The 27,612-nt window shown below is 45.1% G+C and overlaps 1 protein-coding gene across 1 annotated transcript in view; it reads left to right on the top strand.

Moving 5' to 3' along the window:
- The first annotated feature begins 1,389 nt into the window (after positions 1-1,389).
- LOC137539080 (dual specificity protein phosphatase 22-A-like) overlaps positions 1,390-27,612 on the top strand; it is a 144,331-nt gene continuing 118,108 nt past the window's right edge. The window contains exons 1-3 of the mRNA XM_068261551.1: positions 1,390-1,699; positions 14,657-14,690; positions 20,698-20,780. Of these exons, the coding sequence (XP_068117652.1) occupies positions 1,679-1,699; positions 14,657-14,690; positions 20,698-20,780 (138 nt within the window). The 5' untranslated portion in view covers positions 1,390-1,678. The remainder of the gene's footprint in view (positions 1,700-14,656; positions 14,691-20,697; positions 20,781-27,612) is intronic.

Raw genomic sequence — 27,612 nt, forward strand, 5'->3', positions numbered from 1 at the left:
AAACAAAACCAATGTTATCCAATTGGCTAGTGCACACTTGAATGTGTTTCCCCCATGCAGATAAAAAGGAGGCTTCAGAGTCTCTTTAAGGCGTGTAGGATTAAATAGTGCGAGTAACAGGAGATTACTCACGCTATTTTTCTTATTGAATCAACCTCATTATCTCATAAGTTTATTTTCACTTCAGGTTTGCTTTAAGTTTTCTCCTAGGAGATAATTATTCATCTGTTTGTAATAAGTTTTTAGCATTCTGCTATTGAAAAAGTACCAAACAGTAGCAGAAAAAGTACTGACAAAATGTTCTTGTTTGCTGATGGCTTAAAAGGCATTTTATTGATAAGGTGTGACTTAGGAGAAAACGTAAAAAAGTGAATTGAATAAGGGTCATAGAGCCATATGCAATTTATTTTTTCTCCTACGTGATATTTTCAAACTTGTCAATAAAATGCCTTTTAAACCACCAGCAAGCAAAAAAACCAAACAAACCTCAAAATACCTCTGATAGTACTTTTTCAATAAATTTGGGGTACTTTTTACATTGTAAAATACTTAAAAATTATTTCTAAGAGATTATAACAATGATCTCCTTGGAGATGACTCATGAGAAAAAGTGAATTATATATGGGCCATAGTCACTGGGAGGGAGAAGGTGCCCCCAAAATAACCATGGATGTAATAAATATAAAAGGCTTCTGGTGCTCCAAGCTCTGCACCTTGGCTGCCCAGACACTACTTTATTTGATCTGAGGAAGCGGACTGTGCGCCGCGAAACGCGTTACCGTTTCTGTGTCTGATTATTAAAATGTCTTTCTTATATTGGTGTTGCCTCTTCTTCTTAGAGGTAAGCCATTTTATATATTTTACATCCATGGTTATTTTTGGGGGCGCATTCTCCCTCCCAGTGATATTGTTTACAGCCCCCTAGCTATCAGAGGTTGCTGTTTTGTGTACCCAAACAATCGTTTTTTTCTGGTGTGCGACCCATACATTTGAAGATAAAGAACCCGAGTGGGGACAGGATTTCCTCACTGGATTTTATACTGTGGTTGCTGGTCTTGCAACCCACCTTTGTGAGTACCTCGTCACTTTGTATTTATCCAGAACGTGACATTAATATACTACACCATAAGAGGCTCCTGGTCTCCTGCTATGTTTTTCCTGTATCCATAGGAAGTCTTGGGGCTCCTCTGGACTTTACACCTCCCCATATGAGCCATAGTGTCCCTTTTGTTTCTAGTATTAGAAAGTTTATTGAATTGAATAAAGTCAAGCGAAGTGGTTTGTGTTGTGGTAATCCCCATAGGTCCCTCCTCCTAAACGTCAAAGTAATTGCCAGTTATGCCTCTTGGCTTCTGTCTCTCCACAGAGGCCAGACGTGTCACCAGCCCCACCTGTCACTTGCTTGAGAGATCTGCTTAAGCAACTTGATTCCTATATTGCTGCAAATCCCATCATGCTAGATCTTGCAGGGTAGCTCGGACCTGACAGTAAGATTCCCTGTCTTCCTCCTCAGTGTGTCCCCCTCCCCGGCTAATCCATCCTATAAGGTAGTGTGGATGTTCCCTCTCTGCTCTCTCCTCTTTCTTCTAAGCTGTGTCAGTTGCTGCTGTAGCAGTCCTGCTGCACGCCGTGTCTTGTGTTTACCTGCAGCGCCTGGCGACCGGCCTCAGATACAGTCATGGGAGGTGGAATGAGCCAGGTAACCGCCGTCATGGTGATTGCTTTCTATGTTTAGTAACGCCTGTCTCTTGTGTGTTACATTTGTACAATTTCATATGTGTAATCATTTTTTTTTAATTGTGGATTGTTTAGCAAAAACAAACAAGCGAAAAAAAAAATTCCTAGCATGTAGATCTGTGACCCAGGAGGAGACGTTCTACCAATTTAAAGAGGAACTGTAGTGGAAATAATGTAATGAATATTTTTTTTTAACTATTTATTTATAAATTACTTAGTCAGTGTTTGCCCACAGTAGAATCTTTCCACTCCCTGATTTACATTCTGAAATGTATCACAGGTGGAGACATCTTCAGTCCTGGCAGTTGCACCACTGTGGAATGTTTGTTTACTGAGAGTTTCTAAGCCAGTGAAAATAATGCCTGGTCTCCCAGAATGCTCTAGGAGGAAAATTCTACATAGCTAAAAAGTCTAGGCTGTGACATCACTGGGAGGGTGTGGCTACCTACCAATATACAGCAATATATACCTATACCGTAGTTATAGGCATGCGCGTAACAATAGGGGATGCAGCCCATGCGCCCGCGGGGGGGGCCCAGCCCCCCCCCCCCCTAGGGCCCGCTCCTGCCCGATTTGGGGGGCTGGAGGGGTCGCACCATGAGGGGAAAGCTATGGCCACACTCGGCGGGGAGGGGGGAAGGTCCCCCCCCCTCCCTCACCTCGGGCTTTCCCCTCTGTGCTCCCCTCCAGCTTCAATAGCTATACAAGACAAGTGCAGTGCTGCGGCGGGCAGCGGCAGGCAAACATACCTTCCGTGCGTTCCAGCACAGACACTTCTCGCTCTAGTGACTGATGCGACTTCCTGTATAAAACAGGAAGTCGCGTCAGTCACTAGAGCGAGAAGCGTCCGGAAGCACGGAAGGTATGTTTGCCTGCCGCTGCTGGCCGCTCCGCTCGCTGCACTTGTCTTGTATAGCTATTGAAGCTGGAGGGGAGCACAGAGGGGAAAGCCCAAGGTGAGGGAGGGGGGGGGACCTTGCCCCCTCCCCGCCGAGTGTGGCCATAGCTTTCCCCTCATGGTGCGACCCCTCCAGCCCCCCAAAACAGCCACGAGCGGGCCCTGGGGGGAGGGGGGCCCCGGAGGGGAGGGGGTCCACTCACAATTTTTGCAGGGGGGCCCGGGGGCTCTTAGTTACGCCCCTGGTTATAGGAAGTGTTTCAGATGCTGAAACCAGGAAAATTACCATAAAAGTGGGTATACTGAGCAATTTACTGCATTCTACTATATGTCACTACAGGGCCTCTTTAACTACTTGCCGACTGCTCCACGCCAATTGGCGTGAGCAGCGCGGCAGCCCCAGGACCGCTCCACGCCGATTGGCGTGAACGGCCTTCTTCGGGGCTAGCAGGAGAGCATGCACAGGCTGCGCGCGCATCTTCTGCTTGGAAGACGGAGCTCCGCCTTCAGTCTCCCAGTGGCGATTGCCGCTCGGGAGACTGTTAGACGGCGAAACAAAACACTGTCTAATTAGTTTGTACAGCGCTGCGATCTGCAGCAGCGCTGTACTGGGAACAGCCGTGTGACACACGGCTGTCCCCCTGGCAGGCAAAATAGTTATCGGCTGTCATAGGCTGAAGCCTATGTGAATTGTGAATTGAAAAGTGAATTGCATATGGCCCATGTCTTTTAAACCACCAGCAAGCAAACAAATAATCAAAATAATTTTAATAGTACTTTTTCACCTACTTTGTGGTACTATTTGCATTGCAAAGTGCTGAATAGTTATTTTAAGTTGAAGATGAAAAAAAGTTATTTTAAGTTGAAGATGAAGATGAGAAAAGAGAGAGAGGAAAGTGAGAGACAGTAAATTGATAATTTACTGACAGAAAATTGTTCATTTAAAAGGGCACTACAGCAAAAAAATGTAAAATTTAAAATATGTGCAAACACACAAATAAGAAGTACATTTTTTCTAGAGTAAAATGAGCCATAAAGTACCTTTCTTCTACATTGCTGTCACTTAATAGGTAGGTAGTAGGTAGTAGAAATCTGACAGAAGTGACAGGTTTTGGACTAGTTCATCTCTTTATAGGGAATTCTCAGGGATATATTTATTTTCAAAATCACTTAGTGAATAGCAGTTGCTCTGTCCAACTGCCAAAAAACTGTGTAGGGAGCAGGGAAGCTGGCCAGCATCTTTGTATAAATCCTTTTCAGGGAATATCTTTATACAGAATAAAAGCCTTGCTGAGAATCTGCTATGAAGAGATGGACTAGTCCAAAACCTGTCACTTCTGTCAGATTTCTACAACCTACTGTAAGTGACAGCATTATAGGAGAAAAGTAATTTATGGCTCATTTTACTCTGGAAAAAATGAACTTCTTATTTGTATATGTTTGCACATATTTTACATTTTACAGTTTTTCGCTGTAGTGCCCCTTTAATAGCGTGCGCTCTGTTATACATTTTATTCATCATGTTACATCTGTCATTGTAACCACCATTTCTGCATTTTGTACCAGTGTCCATATTTTGATTTATATCGATGTCTTTATCATTATGTACCCCTTGTTTGTTTTCCTACTATGTACAGCGCCACAGAATATGTTGGTGCTTTAAAAATCAATAATAATAATAATAATAATAATAATAATAATAAAAGGGGAAGAGACATGAGTGAGTGTCTGTAGTGTGATTTTTGTATCTGTGAGTTCATGTGACTGTGTGTGTATTTTGTATCTGTGTGTGTGTGTGTGTTTTGTATCTTGGTATGTGCGTGTGTGTGTGTGTCTGAGAGTCTCTGTGACTGGGTGTGTATTTTGTATGTTTGTGTATGTGTGTGTATGTGTGTGCGTGTGTGTTTTGTATCTTGGTATGTGCGTGTTTGTCTGTGAGTCTATTTGACTGTGGGTGTATTTTGTATCTGTGTGTGTGTCTGAGTTTATGTGATTGTGTGTGTGTTTTGTATCTCTGTGTGTGTGTGTGTGTTTTGTATCTGTGTGTGTGTGTGTGTGTGTGTGTGTGTGTGTGTGTGTGTGTGTGTGTGTGTGTGTGTGTGTGTGTGTGTGTGTGTGTGTGTGTGTGTGTGTGTGTGTGTGTGTGTGTGCGTGTGTGTTTTGTATCTTGGTATGTGCGTGTTTGTGAGTCTATTTGACTGTGGGTGTATTTTGTATCTGTGTGTGTGTGTGTGTGTGTGTTTGTGTGTGTGTGTTTGTGTGTGTGTCTGAGTCTATGTGATTGTGTGTGTATTTTGTATCTGTGTGTGTGTGTTTTGTATCTGTGTGTGTGTGTGTGTGTGTGTGTGAGTCTATGTGACTGTGTGTGTATTTTGCAGGACATGCTGCTCCCCTCTTCAGCATACCCCCTACCCTGTAATATCTATTCTTGGCACTCTGACCCTATAATCTCATCTGATCCTCACATGATGATTCAGTAAATAACTTAAGAGGAAAACCTTCTGCAGTCATGGGCCACCCTGGCGTTCTATTAAGATCGCCAGGGTGGATGCGCAGCAGTATGGTTTGATTTTTTTTTTTAATCCCTATCATGTAGCTAGCCTAGCGCTAGCTACATGATGCCCCCCTCCCTGCGCTATCCCTCCCGCGCTATCCCTCCCACCCCTCCGATCGCCGCCGGCGCACTCGCCCATAAGGAAATCCCATTCTGAACGGGACTTCCTTTAGGGCTTCCCCCGTCGCCATGGCGACAATCGTGATGACGTCATCGACGTAGTGACGTCATCCGGAGTTCCAATCCACCCCGCAGCACTGCCTGGCACTGATTGGCCAGGCTGCGCACGGGGTCTGGCGGGGGGGGGGCTCTATCGCGGCACATAGCGGCGCATCGGCGGCGGGCGGCGGCGATCACAGTAGACACGCAGCAAGCAAAGTGCTTGCTGCGTATTTGAGAAAAAAGCGGCGCCCTCCGGTGGTAAGGGACGAGCTGAGCTCGTCCATACCGCTAAGGAGGTTAAGAAATGGGGTTTTATGGACCTGCCTGTGCATTTTCAGGCTTCTACATGACTTTAGTATAGATTACAGTAGAATCCCTTTATAGTAAACTCCAAGGGACCAGGAAAAGTAGTTTACTATATCAGAAGTTTACTATATCAGAATTGGTCATACATCATATATTTATACTGATGCATTTGCTGGGACCTGAGAACTCAGTTTACTATATCCAGAGGTTTACTATATCAGAGTTTACTTTAACGAGATTCTACTGTATTTGGGAGAGTGTCAGATACTCACCCCCACAATGGGAACGTTAGCGTTGTGGTGTCAGTGGTTGTATTATGTGTCTGCACACTGCGACTGATGGGAAAGGTCATACACCAGCAAGATGAGCTAAAATTAACTTCTCTCACGCTTGCTGGGGAATACATTACATGGGGGAAAATAATATGGAGACTGCTTTAAAGAGGCCCTGTACTAAGGTATAGTAGAATGCAGTAAATTTACGGTAATTTTCCTGGTTTCAGCATCAGAAACACTTACTACATCTATATGCTATATATTATTTTGTGGCTCCGCCCTCCCAGTGATGCTTAGCCCAGGCTGTTTAGCAATGTGAAATCCCCTCCCAGGTATGTTTTGTACTGACTTGTTGCAACACCCCTCCCCCATGAGGTTGACATTTTTCCAGTGCACAATTTGACACGTCTTTCCGATTGCAGTCATGTCCTGCCATAAAATTAATATATACTACCTGCATGATCCTGCATGATCTCCATAAACACTGATACACACACACGCTGCTTCCTATTTAGCCGGAAGCAGCGTGTGTGTGTATCAGCGTCTATGCAGAGAGAGGAGACTGGCGGCGAGAGAGCAGCGATCGGAACCAGGGAGGTGAGTTGTTTTCTATAGCGCTTCCCTGCTGCATTACTCCGCAGTCCGAGGGGAGATCGCACGGAGGGCGGCCCGGGGAGTGGAAGGGAGGGATAGGTCGGGCTGCCCTCCCAGCGGCTGCGGCTCCCCCCTCCATCATGGGGGGCACCTACCTAACCTATATTGGGGCAGCTACCTATCTAACCTATCCTGGGGGGCACCTACCTATCTAACCTATCCTGGGGGGCACATACCTATCTAACATATACTGGGGGGCACCTACCTAATCTAACCTATACTGGGGGGCACCTACCTAATCTAACCTATACTGGGGCAGCTACCTATCTAACCTATCCTGGGGGGCACCTACCTATCTAACCTATCCTGGGGGGCACCTACCTATCTAACCTATCCTGGGGGGCACCTACCTATCTAACCTATACTGAGGGGCAGCTACCTATCTAACCTAAACTGGGGGGCACCTACCTAATCTAACCTATACTAGGGGGCAACTTCCTAATCTAACCTATACTGGGGGGCACCTACCTAATCTAACTTATACTGGGGGGCACCTACCTAATCTAACCTATACTGGGGGGCAGCTACCTAATCTAACCTATACTGGGGGGCAGCTATCTAACCTATACTGGGGGCAGCTACCTATCTAACCTATACTGGGGGCAGCTACCTATCTAACCTATACTGGGGGGCACCTACCTATCTAACCTATACTGGGGGGCACCTACCTATCTAACCTATACTGGGGGGCAGCTACCTATCTAACCTATACTGGGGGGCACCTACCTATCTAACCTATACTGGGGGGCAGCTACCTATCTAACCTGGGGGGCAGCTACCTAATCTAACCTATACTAAGGAGGCAGCTACCTAATCTAACCTATACAGGGGGGCACCTACCTATCTAACCTATACTGGGGGGCAGCTACCTATCTAACCTATAGTGGGAGCATTAACTTATCTAACCTGTATTGGGGGCACCTACCTACCTAGCTAGCCTATACAGGTGACAACTATACTAGCTACCTATATTGGAGGCACCTACCTAACTAACCTATACTGGGGGCATCTACCTATCTAACCTATGCTGGGTGCAACTATTCTGGCTACCTATATTAGAGGCACCCACCTAGCTAACCTGTACTGGGGGCACCTACTACCTATCTAATTTATACCGGGGACGCCTGCCTATCTAACCTATACTGGGGGCAACTATACTGGCTACCTATACTAGAGGCACCTACCTGGCTAACCTATACCGGAGGCAACTATGCTGGCTCACCTATGCCTGGCTACCTATACTGGGGGGACCTATAGCTGGCTACCTATACTGGGGTACCTATTCTGGGGAAATCTATACTGAGTGCAACTATACCTGGCTAACCCATACTGCGGGCACCCATACCTTGCTGCGGGGAGGGGGGGGGGGGGGCGCAATTTTTACACCCTCGCCCTGGGTGCATTTCAGCCTAGAAACTGCACTGAGGGTGAGAAACCTCTCATTTACACTCTCATCAGGATTCTGCACAGGGAAGGAGGGGAGTGAGCCGCCTTTCCATCATCAGGTGCCTGTAGGCATGTGCCTAAAGTGCCTTATGGTAAATCCAGCCCTGCTGTGAAGGACCCCTTTCTAAATAAATGGCAAAAACTTATTTCCTCCCCTTGTCCATTGTACAACCCTTTAGGCAAAAACCTCATCCGCCAAGCTTTTGCATTATTATTATTTATATTTATAGAGCTCCAACATAATTTGTAGTGCTGTACAATGTGCAAAACATGACACAATGGGGAGCATAGATAGTAGAGCAGTTTAAAGGGCTTCTTTCGCGAAAAAAGTAGGCAGTTAAAAAATGTGACAGATGACAGGTTTTGGGCCAGTCCATCTTTTTTAAGGGGGATTCTCAAGGCTTTCTTTGTTTTCAACAGCATTTCCTGAACAGCAGTTTAACTGCCAAAATAGCAAGATATCAGTTGGCCTCCCTAATCACTTGCACACTATTATGTCAGTTAGATTTTGCAACTGCTGTTCAGGAAATGCTGTTGAAAACAAAGAAAGCCCTGAAAATCCCCCTTAAAAAGATGGACTGGCCCAAAACCTGTCATCTGTCACATTTTTAACTGCCTACTTTTTTCGCGAAAGAACCCCTTTAACATACTGTATAATCAGGACAACCAGTGACACCAGTACAATTGATGTGCAGTTTGGATAACAGCACCAATACTGATAGATGTTCATTTGATAAATTGCCCTCTGCTGTATTTGATTGTATTGCCCTCTGATATATTTGTACATGTTAATCATGTCATCTGTCAGTTGCCTTTTCTCCAAGCTAAATAAGCCCAGTTTGTCCATCCTTTCTTGGTAATCCCTCTGATTCATATAGTTGTACATCTTAGTACCCGTTCTAGAAGGTCAGTGTCCTCCTTTCTATAGTGTGGTGCCCAAAACTGTATCCCACACTCCAGATGTGGCCTCACAAGTGATTTATACAGAGGGAGTAGTATACTAGCATCTCATGATTTTATTTCCTGTTTTATGCAGAACTTTATTTGCTTTAGCTACCACTGCTTGGCATTGAATACGATTACTTAACTTGTTATCAACCAGTATTCCTAAGTCCTTCTCCAAGTCTGATGTTCCCAGCTGTATGCAGTTTATTTTATATGATGATCTACCATTGGTACGTCTAAGGCGCATGACTTTACATTTATCAACATTAAATTTAATTTAATTTGCCATGTGCCTGTCCATATAGCCATGGTTTCAAGATCCTGTTGTAATATGTCACTATCTGTTTAAAGAAAACCTGAACTGAAAATAAAAGTCTAAATAAACATACACACATCATACTTACCTCCTGTGTAGTCTACTCATCAATCTCTTTCTCCTCTCCTGCGTCCTGTTTGTCCACTGTGATCAAGGGAATTCTCCGTCCTCCATTTTGAAAATGGCCATTACCCCCTAACAGCTTCCTGGTCAGCACACTGTTAAACTGTAACATCACTCACTTGAGCCATAGGGAAACATGGACACATCAGTTCTCCTCTCAGCTGTAACTGACAGCAACTGATATATATAACTGAGAGCAACTGATGTATTTCAGTTCTGACAAAATGTCAGAACTGGAAGGGATCACTGTCAGAAGAAAATGGCGAGCTTCTGAGAGGAACTGATGGCAAGGTAACTATGTAATGTTCATTTGAAGTTACCTCCAGTGTTTATTTTAAATAATTTTACTCAGTACAGGTTCTCTTTAAGTGATAATTCTGCATAATTTTGTATATGCAAAGATGGCTACATTACTCTGTATTCCATCTACTAAATCATTAATAAATATATTGAAAAGAATTGGACCAAGTACTGACCCTTGTGGTACACCACTGCTAACAGTTTCCTCTTTTTGAGTATGTTCCGTTTACCAGCACTCTTTGCCTTCTATCACTTAACCAGTTCTCTACTAACATACACGTTTTCTACTAGTCCCTGTATCCTCAACTTCTGCACCAGGCTATTATGGGAAAACAATGTCAAAAGCCAAAAGTCAAGGTGGCCAATAACAACCACCTCAGACGATAATCACACATGTATACAGTGGCCCCCAACCTGCAAGCGATCTGCTTGTGAATCAACTCACCTCCAGCAAAGGATGATTGCATTGTTCTCGCCGTTCCCCCGCCCCGCCGCATGATGTCATATACACGCCGCTCTGACATCCCTCCGCCTCCCCGCATAACTATATAGCACTAGCTACACAGCTGACACGCATCTGTGCAGCTCAGCCTCCGATGGGCGACATCCATGAAAGGTGTGTACGCATCTTAACCTCCCTGGTGGTATGATATGTGCGGCTGCGCGGCCGCGGGAGGGTTTTTTTCAAAAAAATTTTTAGCATGTAGCTAGCCTAGCGCTAGCTACATGCTTCCCCCCTCCCTGCGGCGCCCCCCCCCGTACTTGCCGATCGCCGCCGACGCCGCTTGCCCATAAGGAAATCCCGTTCTGAACAAGATTTCCTTGAGGGCTTCCCCCGTCGCCATGGCGACGAACGGAGTGACGTCATCAACGTAGCCGACGTCGTGACGTCACGGGGAATCCCGATCCACCCCATAGCGCAGCCTGGCGGCAATTGGCCAGGCTGTGCAAGGGGTATGCAGGGGGGCCTGTATCGCGGCGGGTAGCGGCGCATCGGCGGCGATCAGACCAAACACGTGCGTGTTTGGAAAAAAAAATTATGTAAATCGTCCCAGCAGGGCCTAAGCGGCACCCTCCGGCGGCTTACCCCGTGTCACACACAGGGTTACCGCCAAGGAGGTTAAAGGACTCCCGAGGCAAAGAAATGCATCTCTTTTTACTTACCTGGGGCTTCTTCAAGCCCCTTGAAGTCATTTGGGTCCTTCGTCAGAGCTCTGGTTTTCCTCAGTGTCCTGTTGGATGCCTGTAAGTATCACCGACCGATCGGCAGGTCAGCGCTTCTGTGACATCTTTCACTTCTGAATTCTTTGTGCTATGCATGATGAGGTGTGTGTGTGTGAGTGGGGTGGGGGGATGATTAGGGGGTGGCAGGGGCGTGTCTTATAGTGCCCCTCTTTCTTATCTCGAAAAGTTGGGAGCTATGCTATTTTTTTTTTTTTTACCATAAGCAGCACCTTAGTGCAGTTCCTTGACCGTCTTACTAAGCTCCATCAGATTGCTGTATTGATCTAGGAAATTGTTTTGTGGTTGCCTGTATGAAATTAGAACAAAAAAGAAAAGGTAAGATAGAGAGGGAAGCATAAAATAGAGTTAAAGAGATTCAATAGAAGTGACCAAAGGGGGTTACTTAAAGAGGCCCTGTAGTGACAAATAGTAGAAAGCAATTAATTATTCATGATTACCAGTTTTACAGTTCTTTTCCTGGTTTCAGCATCAAAAAACACTTCCAATATCTATGAATTGCTGTATATTGGTATGTAGCCCCTCCCTCCCAGTGATGTCACAGCCTAGGCTGTTTAGCTATGCAGCATTATTTTTACTGGCTTCGAGATTTTTAGAAACAAACATTCCACAGAGCTGCACCTGACAGGACTAAAGATGTCGCCACCCCTGATAAAGTTCAGAATGTAAATCAGGGGGAGGAAAGATTTTACAACACTGACTAAGTAATTTATAAATTAGCAATTTTATTCATTACCTTATTTTGACTCCAGTTCCTCTTTAACTTTAATCCTACTCGTAATGGATATTACTCATAGAAAAAAGGAGGGGGAAGGGAGTTTATATAGTTGGTCTGAATATTGTTATTAGTGTTGAATTGTTAAATCTGAGAAAGAGCAATACATTCAGTTTCTTTCTTTAGTTAATCATTATGGCCTCAATTCACGGAGCATTATCAAACGTTTATCAAACACTTTGTCAAACGTTTGATAATTTACCTCATGGGTAAAATCTCATTTTAAATTCACTAAGATGTTATATATTTATTGAATGTTTTACCGATAAAAGGTTCAACAAATATATAACACCTTAGTGATTTCAAAATGAGATTTTACCCATGAGGTAAATTATCAAACGTTTGATAAAGTGTTTGATAAACGTTTGATAATGCTCCGTGGATTGAGGCCTGTCTCTTTATCCGATGCCAAATTTGTAAAATGTTGGTTCACTTCTTTCTTTATTGGGATTTGGGGTAACTCAATTATCTCAAGATTGAAGAAATCTGACACAGTGTCCTTGTGTCCATTGTCCAAAGATTTGGTGTATTTTTACACCAGTTGCGCTTACTGTTATACTTATTTTCCTCTACCTGGTAATAATATTATATATAGTGTTAATAACACTCCAGCCCACATGGGCTGGAGTGTTGTTGATAACACTATTGAGGGTGATTAGTTGTTAGAATTTTTCTATCTTACCCAGGCCCGGATTTACCTCAGAGGCACCTTAGAATTCACCCTTCATGGACCTAGAAACCCGTGCCAAACCGCACTGCAAGTGTTCTCGCTGTTCCAACTGTCACTTCTCCCTTATTTCTCTTGCCTGTCAAAGGTAGTGACACCTGTGCCCCTTAGTATTAGGTAGCCAGAGCTATCCTCAATATTAAGCAGCTAGAGGTGCCCCCTTGTATTAGGTAGCTAAAGGAACCTCAGTATTAAGTAGCCAGTGGTGCCCCTGACTGAAGAGAGATCTCATCAATGGAATGCCGAGAGCAGAGTAAGTAACCTCTCATGTACACTCTTATCAAGACTTTGCATAGGGAAGGAGGGAGGGAGGCAGTTGGGGAGAGGAGTGAGCCCCTTTTCCATCATCAGGCACCTGTAGGTACGTGTCTACGGTGCCTTATGATAAATCTGGCCCTGATCTTACCCTGATCTTACCCCAGAAAGAGTGTAATATCATGCAGTGTTTCCAAATATGTACATATGAAGCTATTGTTTTTTTATATCTCCAGGTGAGCTGATTAACTTTACTATCTTTGATAAAGATGTTTGAAACTATCTATTTATTATTTGTTGTGTTTCCCAGACATATGTGCATCCATATTTCCAGTATTGATGCTGAAAAAGTTATTTATAGACTTGTCATAAATTGGCACCTATAGATTATGATCAACTGTGTATTGTTCATATATAGAAATGATGAATGTGATTCTCATAGTTCTGACCCACAAATGAATCCAAATTCTATGTAGCTGTCAAATGAGCAAATCCAATGCACTGCTGGTCAATTTGGGCTGTCCCAGTTCAGAGTTGTGTGCCATCTACATGAAGGGGTACCCGAGGTGACATGTGACATGTGTATGTACTGTGCCAAGCATACCAATAACTAGCAAAAGGAAGATTCAATGGGATAAAAGCGTGCTAAATGTTAGCACGCCTGTGAAAAGGCCCTTAGCACGCCTAAAGGGCTTTAGGTCATGCTAAGCTTTGTGAGCTAAGTTATCGCGCGCAAACTTTTCGGCGCACCCGGTGCATCGTTCCGCGCGCGCTGCACGGCGCTAAACTTTGTGAATCGAGGCCAATGTGTGCTAAACTAAGCAACACCTAACTCATACTGGCTGCAAATTTAGGCTCATTAATGATGACCTGAACTCAGAACTTACTCTCTGCTCTAAAAGATAAGCAACAGCATAATAACCTTTACAGAGAAACATTTCCTTGTTACAGCTTATAGAGCTCCTACAGAGATGCTGCAGAGTGGTTACTTCCTTGTTTGCTGGGAGCACAAAAAGGGTTAACCTTCTGTGTTTACATATTAGCTCACCACTCATTACATGCTGAGAAGGGAGAAGTAGACAGGCTGTTCTCTATAAACACCCACAGGATGGACACAGTGGATTTCTCTGTTTTCCATCTCTCCTGTGCAAAAGTCCAGGTTGAATTTAGGGGCTTGTGCAAATTTGAAATTGCTTTGCAGAATATGGAGGGAGGGAGTGGGGTTGTTGGGGGGGGGGGGGGGGGTTAGTGTCTTAAAGTAACCTCACCACACTGCTATCAAATAACTAGACTGTGATCCATGCAAGTGACATTTTCTCTCTTCCTAGTCGGACTATGGTTGAATCCTTACTGATAACTAATTAATAGACTAATAATAAACTAATAGATTATGGTCTTAAATTGTGTCAGACTATGTGTAATGCTGGGCATACACGGCATGCTGGGCAGGCTTATCAATCTAGCCTGATGGCTCGATTGATAATATCCGACAGGTCGATGACCTGCCGGATAGATTCCCCGCTCGATCCCCGCCGGCGGACAATAGCAGGGAATCGAGCATAAGGAGGGCCGGCGGGGATGAGCAGGAATCGATCCGCGCGCACGCGCGGACGAGCAGGTACGCGGCGGGGGCGGATCCGGCGGCTAATCGGCCGCCGTATCGACCCCGTGTATGCCCAGCATAAGACTGTGTCATACAGCTGGGGCAATATAACATTAAACCTACTTTTTCAGCTTTTAAAAAGAAAATAAAACTGTGATTCTACAAAAAAGTATTTTTTAGGATGAGTGTAGATACAATTATTTCATCAGTTTATGTTCAGTTCTGGCTCACTTTAAATTTGCATGAAAGCTCAAATTATTAGCATGCCATTGGCCATCTCAGGCTATACATGATAGATGTGTGCATCTGTAACAGATCATTTGTTTTCTTTCTTTTAGATCCTAGATGGCTTCTACCTGGGCAATATAAGAGGTGAGTAGAATGATACATCTGCAATGACTTCGCTTCCATACTCACCACTGGCACGGGGGGTACACAATGCATGGGTGAGCTCTACTGGGGGTCTGTTGGCTGTCAGGAAATCGAGTGCCCCTACCACAGACATGGAAAAAAAAGCGCACACTGTGATACTAGTAGGTGAGGGATCTAGGCCCTATAGGAAAGGACTCACCTGGTTGTCGAGGATAGAGAAACCTGTACAGGTTTGCCAGCTGTCACGCTTGTGTCCCTCTTATGCCGGGGACCTGACTTGCATGGGTGTCCTCACAGTCTTGGATGTTAATCTGGTTGGGATTACACGGTCGTCATTTGGAACACGCTACGGTGGGCATGTAAACGCCTTATTATTATGCAAACTTTATTACAACACGTTTCGAGGGGAGCAACCCTGCTTTATCAAGCATAAATAAATGTAACAGTTAACACAAACATATACAGGATTTTCTCAAAAAATTAGCATATTGTGATAAAGTTCATTATTTTCTGTAATTTACTGATAAACATAAGACTTTCATATATTTTAGATTCATTACACTACAACTGAAGTAGTTCAAGCCTTTTATTGTTTTAATATTGATGATTTTGGCATACAGCTCATGAAAACTCGAATTCCTATCTCAAAAAATTAGCATATTTCATCCGACCAATAAAAGAAAAGTGTTTTTAAAACAAAAAAAGTCAACCTTCAAATAATTATGGTCAGTTATGCACTCAATACTTGGTCGGGAATCCTTTTGCAGAAATGACTGCTTCAATGCGGCGTGGCATGGAGGCAATCAGCCTGTGGCACTGCTCAGGTGTTATGGAGGCCCAGGATGCTTCGATAGCGGCCTTAAGCTCATCCAGAGTGTTGGGTCTTGCGTCTCTCAACTTTCTCTTCACAATATCCCACAGATTCTCTATGGGGTTCAGGTCAGGAGAGTTGGCAGGCCAATTGAGCACAGTAATACCATGGTCAGTAAACCATTTACCAGTGGTTTTGGAACTGTGAGCAGGTGCCAGGTCGTGCTGAAAAATGAAATCTTCATCTCCATAAAGCTTTTCAGGATACTTGTAAGAGAAAAAAAAGCAATCCGGGCACCAGCCAGCAATAATGCTTAGATCACACCTTTAATAACATCCACCTGGAATTCCAAATGACAATGGGTACAATCGGCCTGACAGCCGTTTCGCAGGAACACCTGCTTCTTCAGAGGCAGCAATGACAGTATATAGCGTACAAACAGTTTAAATACATTCATATTACATAAGGGAAGGGCTTACCGCACTTCAAAGCCGCCCCACCGCCGAGCGCACGCTTCCGTATCTAGCGCCGCCCCGAGCCACTGATTCATTTCCGGATTCCGACGTCACCCTCTCGGGTGCGTCATTCAGGCACTGCCTGATTGGTTGGTCGGCGGGCACATGACTATTACGTCACCGTCCTTCCTCCAACCCGGATAGTGGTATCGGTGAAGAGGCTGGCTCCGCTTCTAGTTGCCTAGACAACGGGCCCCGAAGTGCGGCATACCTGAAAAACAAAAACATACAAAAAGCAGTACATTAAAAAAGCAGTACATTAAAAACATTGAAGCATGGAAATAAAGACGTCCCCTGTGGATAAATTATACATGTTACATGAAAAACCAGACACCTGCGGGGGCTAAGGGAGAGATGGAAGGCCACCTCACTCAGATTGGGGTCGTGTCATTCCAAGACAGGATCACAGCATCTGATCCCTAAGGATTCTGGGAGTCTAAAACCTTATTCAGGGACAACCCAGATAAACACATTAGGGAAAACCCCCCCTAAGGAGTACCCCAAAGGGCATAAAGCTTTTCAGCAGATGGAAGCATAACGTGCTACAAAATCTCCTGATAGCTAGCTGCATTGACCCTGCCCTTGATAAAACACAGTGGACCAACACCAGCAGCTGACATGGCACCCCAGACCATCACTGACTGTGGGTACTTGACACTGGACTTCAGGCATTTTGGCATTTCCCTCTCCCCAGTCTTCCTCCAGACTCTGGCACCTTGATTTCCAAATGACATGTAAAAGTTGTTTTCATCCGAAAAAAGTACTTTGGACCACTGAGCAACAGTCCAGTGCTGCTTCTCTGTACCCCAGGTCAGGCACCTCTGTTTCTGGTTCAAAAGTGGGTTCATGCTTCCATCTGCTGAAAAGCTTTATGGAGATGGAGATTTCATTTTTCAGCATGACCTGCCATCTGCTCACAGTGCCAAAACCACTGGTAAATGGTTTTTACTGACCATGTGTGATGAATAGCGGAAAAGCTGCCGCATGTTCTGACAGTAAGGCGGCTGATTCCGCGTCTAATGCGGCGGTTTGTCCGCGTCAGCATGCGTCTGGGTTGTCTGGAACTGGTGGTGCACATGGGAGGAATGGCGTGGGGGCCGCCGCGTGTTCTGACGGTAAGGCGGCGGATTCCACGTCCAGTGCGGCGGTTTCACCGCAGCAACATGTGTCTGGGCTGTCTGGACCTAGTAGTGCACACAGATGGAGAGCTACGCGCGTGCTGCAAGACAAGCTCTTTATACCAATAGGAGGAAGATCAGTTGATCAGGGCGGTCAGCTGATCCCTGCTCAGTCAGTGATTGGTTGATGGGAGCTGGGCGGCGCTGTAGAGCGCTTTACTATATATATCTCCTGCTGTTCAGTTGCTGGTTGTCTGGCGTTGCGAATGCTTATGTGTTAGCACTCAGACCTTAGTCAGATCCTTCAGTGTGGTGGAACCAGGAGGCCTTGGGAATCCACACTTAGCCAGTTACTGTATATCATCTGTGTTATTCTCTAGCATAGTTCCAGGGTGTTGAGATCACGGCCCTCACACCCCAGACTAGGAATACTGTATATCATCTGTGTTATTCTCTAGCATAGTTCCAGGGTGTTGAGATCACGGACCTCACATCTCAGACTAGGCCTTGTTCTGATATCTGTTATGACCTGTAGCTTTCCTGACTATTCTTCTGATCCCTGATTTGGTACTTTGCATATCTGATACTCTGTTGCCGACCTGGCCTGTCTGACCTTCTGGCTGTCACCCCCCCGCAGGGTGTCCAGCCTTTCAGCAGGGGTCCCCTGCTCTACAGAGGGGACACTGCTCCTTATCAGTCAGGGACTCCCTCTCCAGGTGTCCTTGACTGCAGTAGAGTCTTCTCTACTTATTGGACCACCTGCTACCCCAGTGGTCCAAAGGTTACTGTTGCACCAAAACACTTACACACTCAGGTGTCTAGAGGTTGGACATATTTGATTATTGGCGATTCTGCAGATCCCCAATAATCAGGTATATCTGTATTCTTGGGGATACTGCAGATCGCCAAGAATCAGATTCTCTCTCTGGTTGCTGACACCCATCGTTACACCATGGTATTACTGTGCTTAATTGGCCTGCCAACTCTCCTGACCTGAACCCCATAGAGAATTTGTGGGATATTGTGAAGAGAAAGTTGAGAGACGCAAGACCCAACACTCTGGATGAGCTTAAGGCCGCTATCGAAGCATCCTGGGCCTTCATAACACCTGAGCAGTGCCACAGGCTGATTGCCTCCATGCCGCGCCGCATTGAAGCAGTCATTTCTGCAAAAGGATTCCCGACCAAGTATTGAGTGCATAACTGACCATAATTATTTGAAGGTTGACTTTTTTTGTTTTAAAAACACTTTTCTTTTATTGGTCGGATGAAATATGCTAATTTTTTGAGATAGGAATTTTGAGTTTTCATGAGCTGTATGCCAAAATCATCAATATTAAAACAATAAAAGGCTTGAACTACTTCAGTTGTAGTGTAATGAATCTAAAATATATGAAAGTCTAATGTTTATCAGTACATTACAGAAAATAATGAACTTTATCACAATATGCTAATTTTTTGATAAGATCCTGTAAATAGTGTTTGAAACTTCCCTCCCTTTCTGACCATTGGCTGGGTCATCCGGGGCGGGCGTAAGGTGTACCAATGCTGGTAGCGGGGATGATGGACAGTTCTGAGCTAGTCCTGGATTTTGCTGGATGGGGTGTCATTTGGGAAACAATTGTATTGGATTGGAGAATTGGCTGGTGAGGTGGGTTCAAGCCTGTATTTGCTAACTGGAGCTGGGGGTTGCGTGCAAATTAAGTGCAAACTTATGTGTTAAAGATGGATGGTATGTGATAACAATAGAGTAGGGGTCCCCTGCTCTACAGATGGGACACTGCTCCTTATCAGTCAGGGACTCCCTCTCCAGGTGTCCTTAACTGCAGTAGAGTCTTCTCTACTTATTGGACCACCTGCTACCCCGGTGGTCCAAAGGTTACTGTTGCACCAAAACACTTACACACTCAGGTGTCTAGAGGTTAGACATATTTGATTATTGGCGATTCTGCAGATCCCCAATAATCAGGGATATCTGTATTCTTGGGGATACTGCAGATCGCCAAGAATCAAATTCTCTCTCTGGTTGCTGACACCCATCGTTACACCATGGTATTACTGTGCTTAATTGGCCTGCCAACTCTCCTGACCTGAACCCCATAGAGAATTTGTGGGATATTGTGAAGAGAAAGTTGAGAGACGCAAGACCCAACACTCTGGATGAGCTTAAGGCCGCTATCGAAGCATCCTGGGCCTCCATAACACCTGAGCAGTGCCACAGGCTGATTGCCTCCATACCACGCCGCACTGAAGCAGTCATTTCTGCAAAAGGATTCCCGACCAAGTATTGAGTGCATAACTGACCATAATTATTTGAAGGTTGACTTTTTTTGTTTTAAAAACACTTTTCTTTTATTGGTCGGATGAAATATGCTAATTTTTTGAGATAGGAATTTTGAGTTTTCATGAGCTGTATGCCAAAATCATCAATATTAAAACAATAAAAGGCTTGAACTACTTCAGTTGTAGTGTAATGAATCTAAAATATATGAAAGTCTAATGTTTATCAGTAAATTACAGAAAATAATGAACTTTATCACAATATGCTAATTTTTTGAGAAGATCCTGTAAATAGTGTTTGAAACTTCCCTCCCTTTCTGACCATTGGCTGGGTCATCCGGGGCGGGCGTAAGGTGTACCAATGCTGGTAGCGGGGATGATGGACAGTTCTGAGCTAGTCCTGGATTTGGCTGGATGGGGTGTCATTTGGGAAACAATTGTATTGGATTGGAGAATTGGCTGGTGAGGTGGGTTCAAGCCTGTATTTGCTAACTGGAGCTGGGGGTTGCGTGCAAATTAAGTGCAAACTTATGTGTTAAAGAGGAACTCCAGTGAAAATAACGTAATAAACAAAAGTGCTTAATTTTTACAATAATTATGTATAAATGATTTAGTCAGTGTGTGCCCATTGTAAAATCTTTCCTCTCCTTGATTTACATTCTGAATTTCTGACATTTATCACATGGTGACATTTTTACTGTTGGCAGGTGATGCCAGTGCTGGGGTGATTAGAGTTGGATAATTGGCTGGAGTTGGGGTTCAAACCTGTATTCTCTGTGTGGAGTGCAAATTAAGTGCAATCCACAGGCAGCCCTTGTCAGTGAGACCTTTCCAGAATGCCAGATCGATAGTTTTGATTTTGGCTAAAAATCAATTGAAATTCGATCGGGGGCCATGTTGTGGCAGTGATCTCTAGCAGATTTGATCATTATGATTGAATCTAACGGATATCGATGCTGCAAATCGAGTAATACATAGATACTTTTAAGGGAGAAACTTCCATACAAACCTCACGTGTGGTTATAAAAGCTGATTACTTGGCAATTTATGCAGGACAGATGTTTGCAGCAACATTGGTGGTTGGTGGCTGAGGAATCTGAGATGTGGTCACATGACCACATGCATTAGGACCTTTTTCTTCACAAATGACATTATAGCCTTTTTTACAGGATTGCCATCTCACTTCTACTTTAGCACATCAGACCCATAGTAACTATGACAGCATTAGTTTGCTATATACTGTATTTATGTACTGTATCATACTTGTCCCTATCCCATCCACAGATTCTCAGGACAAGATATCACTGAGCAGGAATGGTATTACCCACATTTTGTCTGTACATAACAATGCAAAAGCCGTCCTGCCGGTAAGTGTATAGAATTCAAGCCAAAAGAAATCCTGTGATGTTGTAGATTAAAGATGATCTATTATAAAATCTTGGGTTGCGGCCTATGACATGTTCCTTTGCTGCTCTGCTTGGTTAATCTACCATCTACCATTTCACTCTATGCATTGGTTGGAATTTTGGATTTTGTGTAATGAAAATGTATTCAGGATGGTTCTGTGCAAATTGAAGTATGTACTGGCAAATGTGCCAACAAGCAACATGGTGCTGGTTGACTGCCGTGTATAAATGCTGGGATCTCCATTGATGCAAATAGAGTCCTCTTCCTGTGAGAAGCCACACTCTGACAAAACCCGCAAACTTTGGTGGTTCTCGTTTGCGAACAAACGCAAACTTTATGGCGGTTCGATCCGCCCCCTATACTACATCATTGGGGTCAACTTTGACCCTATACATCACAGTCGGCAGGCACAGGGTAGCCAGTCAGGTTACACTCCCTCCTGGAGCCCCACCCCCCCTTATAAATAGCAGGCAGCGTCACCCATTTCACTCACTCGTGTGGCTGCAGTAATTAGAGAAGGGAGAGGTGCTGCAGAGACATTAGGGAAAGCTTAGTTGGGCTTGTTAGGTTGCTCTTTCTTGCTGATCCTTATTGCTAAAAAGCACTCCTCATCCTCAACGGCTCTTTTGAGAGCTAATGTTGTTCTTGTGATCTATTTTTTTTTTTTTTGTGTGTGTGTCCCACAGACACTTGTGTTGCATATACAGCCCTGTCAGTCAGTCTTAGCTGCTGGACCTTGGCCCCTTGGTAATTCCTACTGTTTCCTACTGTGCCACTGCCAGGCCCAGCACATTCAGTCACTACTTGTGTGTGTGACAGGCAGCTGCACATTTGTAATACCCATCACTGCATATACCTACCTGTTGTACAGTGCACCCACCTACCTATGTGAGCACATGCAGTGTGATATTTAATACCATCAGTCACTGCACCTGTTCACGGTACCTGTGTGTGTGTGTGACAGGCAGCTGCACATTTGTAATACCCATCATTGCATATACCTACCTTTTGTTCAGTGCACCCACCTACCTACGTGAGTGCACGCAGTGTGATATTTAATACTACCAGTCACTGCACCTGTTCACGGTACCTGTGTGTGTGTGTGTGACAGGCAGCTGCACATTTGTAATACCCATCACTGCATATACCTGCCTGTTGTTCAGTGCACCCACCTACTTACGTGAGCGCAAGCAATGTGATATTTAATACCATTAGTCACTGCACCTGTTCACGGTACCTGTGTGTGTGTGTGTGTGATAGGCAGGTGCACATTTGTAATACCCATCACTGCATACCTACAGGTTGTTCAGTTCACCCACCTACCTACATGACCGCACGCAGTGTCACTGCACTTGTTCATGGTACCTGTGTGTGACAGCTGCACATTTGTAATACCAATTGTCACAGACCGCAAGGCCGGTCTGCGGATGGGGTCAATCGATCAGCGTCAGAAATCCTCTCACACGGTCATTTAGCTCATCACGAAGGGTAACCCGACTTCGCAATTTGATGAACTGACTCGCGGAGGGAGCGTTCAGACGCCAAAGGACTCACCTCACACATACAATTCAAAGATCTGCCACCAAGCGGGTTACACAGCCCGCTACTGTAATTATGCTAGGACTTCGAGAACGCCACTATTAACCCTTAGCAGTATGCAGGAACCTGGGTCAGATCTTTATATCTGGGACGGGTTCTCGCATACGGGTTATAAAGGTACACTTCTATTAAACGCAGGGTAGCAGTTTCAGGAGAATAGGTACGATTGTGTATGTTCAGCAACAGGTCATAACTGCTAAACGATTTTTAAAACGTTTAATAACAAAAATGCATTACATACAGTTATATACACCAATTAACAAATATCACAAAGCTTAAAAATAAGGGGGTGAAATTAGAAAGTTCTTACTTAGTTATGGCTGATAGTCCATTTGGAGAATGAAGAAACAGAGTCCAGTTTAAAAGTAGGCATTAATGTTAAGAGTCATTGAACACAGCAGGCGTCGGTTCTCCTTGAATGCCTGCATAGACTTTCCTGGTCGATGGAATTTGGAGAACTGGGCGGGTTTGGTCCCGCCCCACTTTTATAGGACCTGAGTTTTTGGCTGTCACTACCTAGAAAGTAGGTGTGTTTAAGGCGGGGTTACCTCCTAATCAGCAGGTTGCCGCCCCCAGACTCAGAGCAAAAAATGTAACATTTATGAATTCTCTGTGTGACTCCGCCCCAGATTGGCGCATCGTAAATCCGAGGCTATATTCATAAGCGGCCTGCGACCCTGTATCAAACGAGGCTACACATGCCTATTCTATCGCATTCGCTCTACGCAGGCCGTATAAAGCGGTTTTCCTACGGATTCCTGATAGTTTGAAAATTGTAGTTCAGGGGAATGATAGAACTGATTTCTAGGTATCAGAAAATGTGTTTTTTGTCTTTCTGCGACAAGGCTATTTTGAATTACAAATACATAAAAGTTCTCTTTGTTTGATTGTATGATTTTGGAGGGAATCACTTATCTTACTGGATGGATCTAGTTCCTTTGGGGAATGAGCTGTGCACCAAATGGCTCTGCCTAGGAGGTAGGCCACGTGTGAAATTCCTTTCCTTGTTATCAGGACACTGGATATGGGGTGAGGGGCTTTTGCTTTCAGTGAGAAGAGCAAAAGGAAAGGTATTTATTTTACTCTACACAGGACTGACTATAATGGGCTGGACCATTACGCAAGTCGTTGGCGATTGCGCACGACTTTCCGTAATGTTCGCCACACCTCCCTCCATAAATTGGGTGCACAGAATAGGTCTGCCAGACCTGATCCACACGCCTACTGAAAGTGTTCTCGGGTTCCTTACTTGACCGTACTTTGGACAACTCACCAGAGGCATAAGGCCTCATGGTCCGGTGTGTCCCAGTGTCCGCTTTGCGGACGGTGCAATGCACACCTACAGGCTTACCTCTAAAGGCCTGGCTGGGTTTGCGTAGCGCTTCCTGTAAGGGAGAGAGTCGTTGGCTGACATCCGGGTCACTTCCTGACTCTCGAGTGTCAGCTTGCGAATCTGGAAGCAGCGTGGCATACCCCTGCTCTAACTGACTACACCTTGGCACAACATTTTGGTCAGCACAACCTAGGTGGACATTAGAGCACATTTTAAAAAACGAATTAGCCTTCACCTGGGTGGCGAGGCTTGCCCCTTCTCCAGGAAGGATAGAGGGTGGGCCTCTGGGAAGTTTTGCACTGGATTGCTTCTGCAAGGGGAAGACATGCAAGGGTGAGACAGGGAAGGCACTGCCTGTCTCCACCAGCTGGTTGGTAACAGCAGGCAAGGGTGAAGCGCTCTGGCTGTCATAGCAGGAGGGGAGGTCTAGGCCCCCAGCTGCCTGCTCTGACACCTGGCCTGCTTTCGCTGCCCTGCAGGGATATGACCCAGGCAAAACAAGACTGTTACCTCTTAGGTTAGAGGCAATCACACTTAAACATAAATCATTTTTAGCAATAGGAGATTCAGCATGAAAACTATTAGCAACATCTGGTACAGCATTAACATCACAGTTACGTTCATTTTTAACATCATGTACACAGGTATCTGGAACAACAGTGACAGGTTTAGAATCAGACAAACAGTGATTAGCCAGCTGTCCGTTAGAAACAGGTACCTCTTACTTGCCTCCTTCCCTAGGAGAGCTAGGTACCATTACCCTGGCTGCCTCCCTCTGTCCCTCCCCAAGCTTGTACAGTACCTGAGTGGGTCCAGACTGGCAATCCGGGGTGTTGATCACAGGTTCATAAAAGGATCGTAGGGTGCCAAGATCGGTGCTCAACAGCACAGGCACTGGGATGTCATCTGTCACCCCCACAACTTTTGTCTGGTGCCCCCTTCCCCAATCGAGAACAACACGAGCTTTGGCGATGCGGGCGTGTGTGCCACCAACTCCCACAAGTGTAACACGCTCATTAGGCAGGAAATCCTCCCTGGCAACAAGATGAGAGCGAACCAAGGTAAGCTCTGCGCCTGTGTCGCGGAAACCAACAGCGATCTGGTCGTTGACTTCTACGACTTGATGATTTCCGGAAAGTCGAGGATTTGCTGCTCCCATGACGAGGTAGGCGTGTGCAGTAGAGGATGTGCTAGCCGATTCTGCGCTAGGCTCTGGAGACGGCGTCCTCACCTCGGGGCAGGCAGACTTGAGGTGTCCTCGCTGTCCACAGTGGTAACAGGCGAATGAGTAGCAGGTGCAGCATCCGATCTCTGTGGCTGTGGGACCCGATTCCCACGGCTAGCAGGGGGAGGAGAGCTAGGTTGCGCAGGTCTCCCCCCTTTCCAGCTCTGAAGGTTTGCGGCTGTTTGGCACACGGGGGGCCACAAAAGTGTCTGCAAGTTCTGCGGCAGCTTTGGCGGAATCAGACTTCCACTCCAAGACAAACTGCCGGACATCCAGAGTGCAGCAGTTCAGCAACTGCTCCTGTATGATGAGGTCCTCCAGACCTTGGTGAGAGTCTTTGTTGAGGCCTCGTGACCACTGCCTGAACACAGTCAGCAGGCGACCCTCCAGGTCTGCATAAGTGTCTGTGGGGCATTTCTGCAGGGCCCTAAACTTTTTGCGGTATACCTCTGGGGTCAGCTGGTACTTAGCGATAATTGCAGCTTTTATCGCATTATAGTCATTGTCCTTGTCCGCGGGTAAGTCCACAAACGCCTCAAGCGCCGGTCTGCGGATGGGGTCAATCGATCAGCGTCAGAAATCCTCTCACGCGGTCATTTTGCTCATCACGAAGGGTAACCCGACTTCGCAATTTGATGAACTGACTCGCGGAGGGAGCGTTCAGACGCCAAAGGACTCACCTCACACATACAATTCAAAGATCTGCCACCAAGCGGGTTACACAGCCCGCTACTGTAATTATGCTAGGACTTCGAGAACGCCACTATTAACCCTTAGCAGTATGCAGGAACCTGGGTCAGATCTTTAAATCTGGGACGGGTTCTCGCATACGGGTTATAAAGGTACACTTCTATTAAACGCAGGGTAGCAATTTCAGGAGAATAGGTATGATTATGTTTGTTCAGCAACAGGTCATAACCGCTAAACGATTTTTAAAACGTTTAATAACAAAAATGCATTACATACAGCTATATACACCAATTAATATATATCACAAAGCTTAAAAATAAAGGGGTAAAATTTGAAAGTTCTTACTTAGTTATGGCTGATAGTCCATTTGGAGAATGAAGAAACAGAGTCCAGTTTAAAAGCAGTGCTGGTCGTAATGGAGAAAGCTACGCTTACGGATCATTACGCGTAATTTTACGCTATTACGCATTACGAAATTACGCTTACGGCATAGACAGTCAATTTCGGTACATGTCTATAATTACGCATAGCACTTACGCGTAAGTATACCGTAATTCAGGTTATTACGTTATCGGTTTACGCGTAACATCCTACTAGCAATTAATGCGTAAGGTCATGCTGCCAAGCGGAAAAGTTGACGCATGAATCAATGTTAGGTAGCCGCCGACTTTAAGGGTTAATAGCAAAGCCCCCTTAAGTGCTAAGAGCCTCAAATTTGGAGAATATATTAAGGAGATCAGAAGGAATAAGAGGAAAAAATTTTTTTTCAAAAAGACCTTATAGTTTTTGAGAAAATCGATGTTAAAGTTTCAAAGGAAAAATATATACATTTAAAAACCCGCCGACTTTAACGGTTAATAGCAAAGCCTGCTTAAAATTTAGGAACACCAAATTCACAGGGTATATTAAGGGGATCAGTGGGAATAAGAGGAAAATTTTTTTTTTCAAAAAGACCTTATAGTTTTTGAGAAAATCGATTTTTAAGTTTCAAGGGCGAAAATGTCTTTTAAATGCGGAAAATGTCAGTTTTTTTTGCACAGGTAACAATAGTGTTTTATTTTCATAGATTCCCCCAAGTGGGAAGAGTTTTACTTACTTTGTTTTGAGTGGGGGAAATATAAAAAAAAAACGACGTGGGGTCCCCCCTCCCAGACCTCTTTAACCCCTTGTCCCCCATGCAGACTGGGATAGCCAGAATGCGGAGCACCGGCCGCGTGGGGCTCCGCACCCTGACTATACCAGCCCGCATGGTCCATGGATTGGGGGGTCTCGGAAGGGGAGGGGCAGCCAAGCTTTCCCCTCCCCCTCCGAGCCCTTGTCCAATCCAAGGACAAGGGGCTCTTCTCCACCTCCGATGGGCGGTGGAGGTGGAGGCCGCGATTTCCTGGGGAGGGGTTCATGGTGGCATCTGGGAGTCCCCTTTAAAAAGGGGTCCCCCAGATGCCCACCCCCCTCCCAGGAGAAATGAGTATAGAGGTACTTGTAGTACCCCTTACCCATTTCCTTTAAGAGTTAAAAGTAAATAAACACACAAACACATAGAAAAAGTATTTTAATTGAACAAAAAACATAACCACGAAAAAAGTCCTTTAATATTCTTAATTAACCATTAATACTTACCTGTCCCTTTAAAAGCCAGTTCCCACGCAATATCCTCGGAAATATACTAATCAGTTACAATGTAACAAAGTTATTACAATGTAACAACTTTGTTACTTTGTAACACCACCGCACCGGACGTCACTCGCCGCTCACCCGCCGGCCGCCGCATACACGCTAGTCCCCGCCGGCTCCCGCCGTCCACTCCGCCCACACCTGTCACTCATATACATGCTGGCACCCATGGGTGCCAGTATGTATATAGGTGACATGTGGGAGAGGCGGGGAGGGCAGCGGAGCCGGCGGGGACTTAGCGTCCCTTCACCCGACAGAGCTCTGAGCTATA

Source organism: Hyperolius riggenbachi, chromosome 11 (assembly GCF_040937935.1).
Source record: "Hyperolius riggenbachi isolate aHypRig1 chromosome 11, aHypRig1.pri, whole genome shotgun sequence".
Lineage (NCBI taxonomy): Eukaryota > Metazoa > Chordata > Amphibia > Anura > Hyperoliidae > Hyperolius > Hyperolius riggenbachi.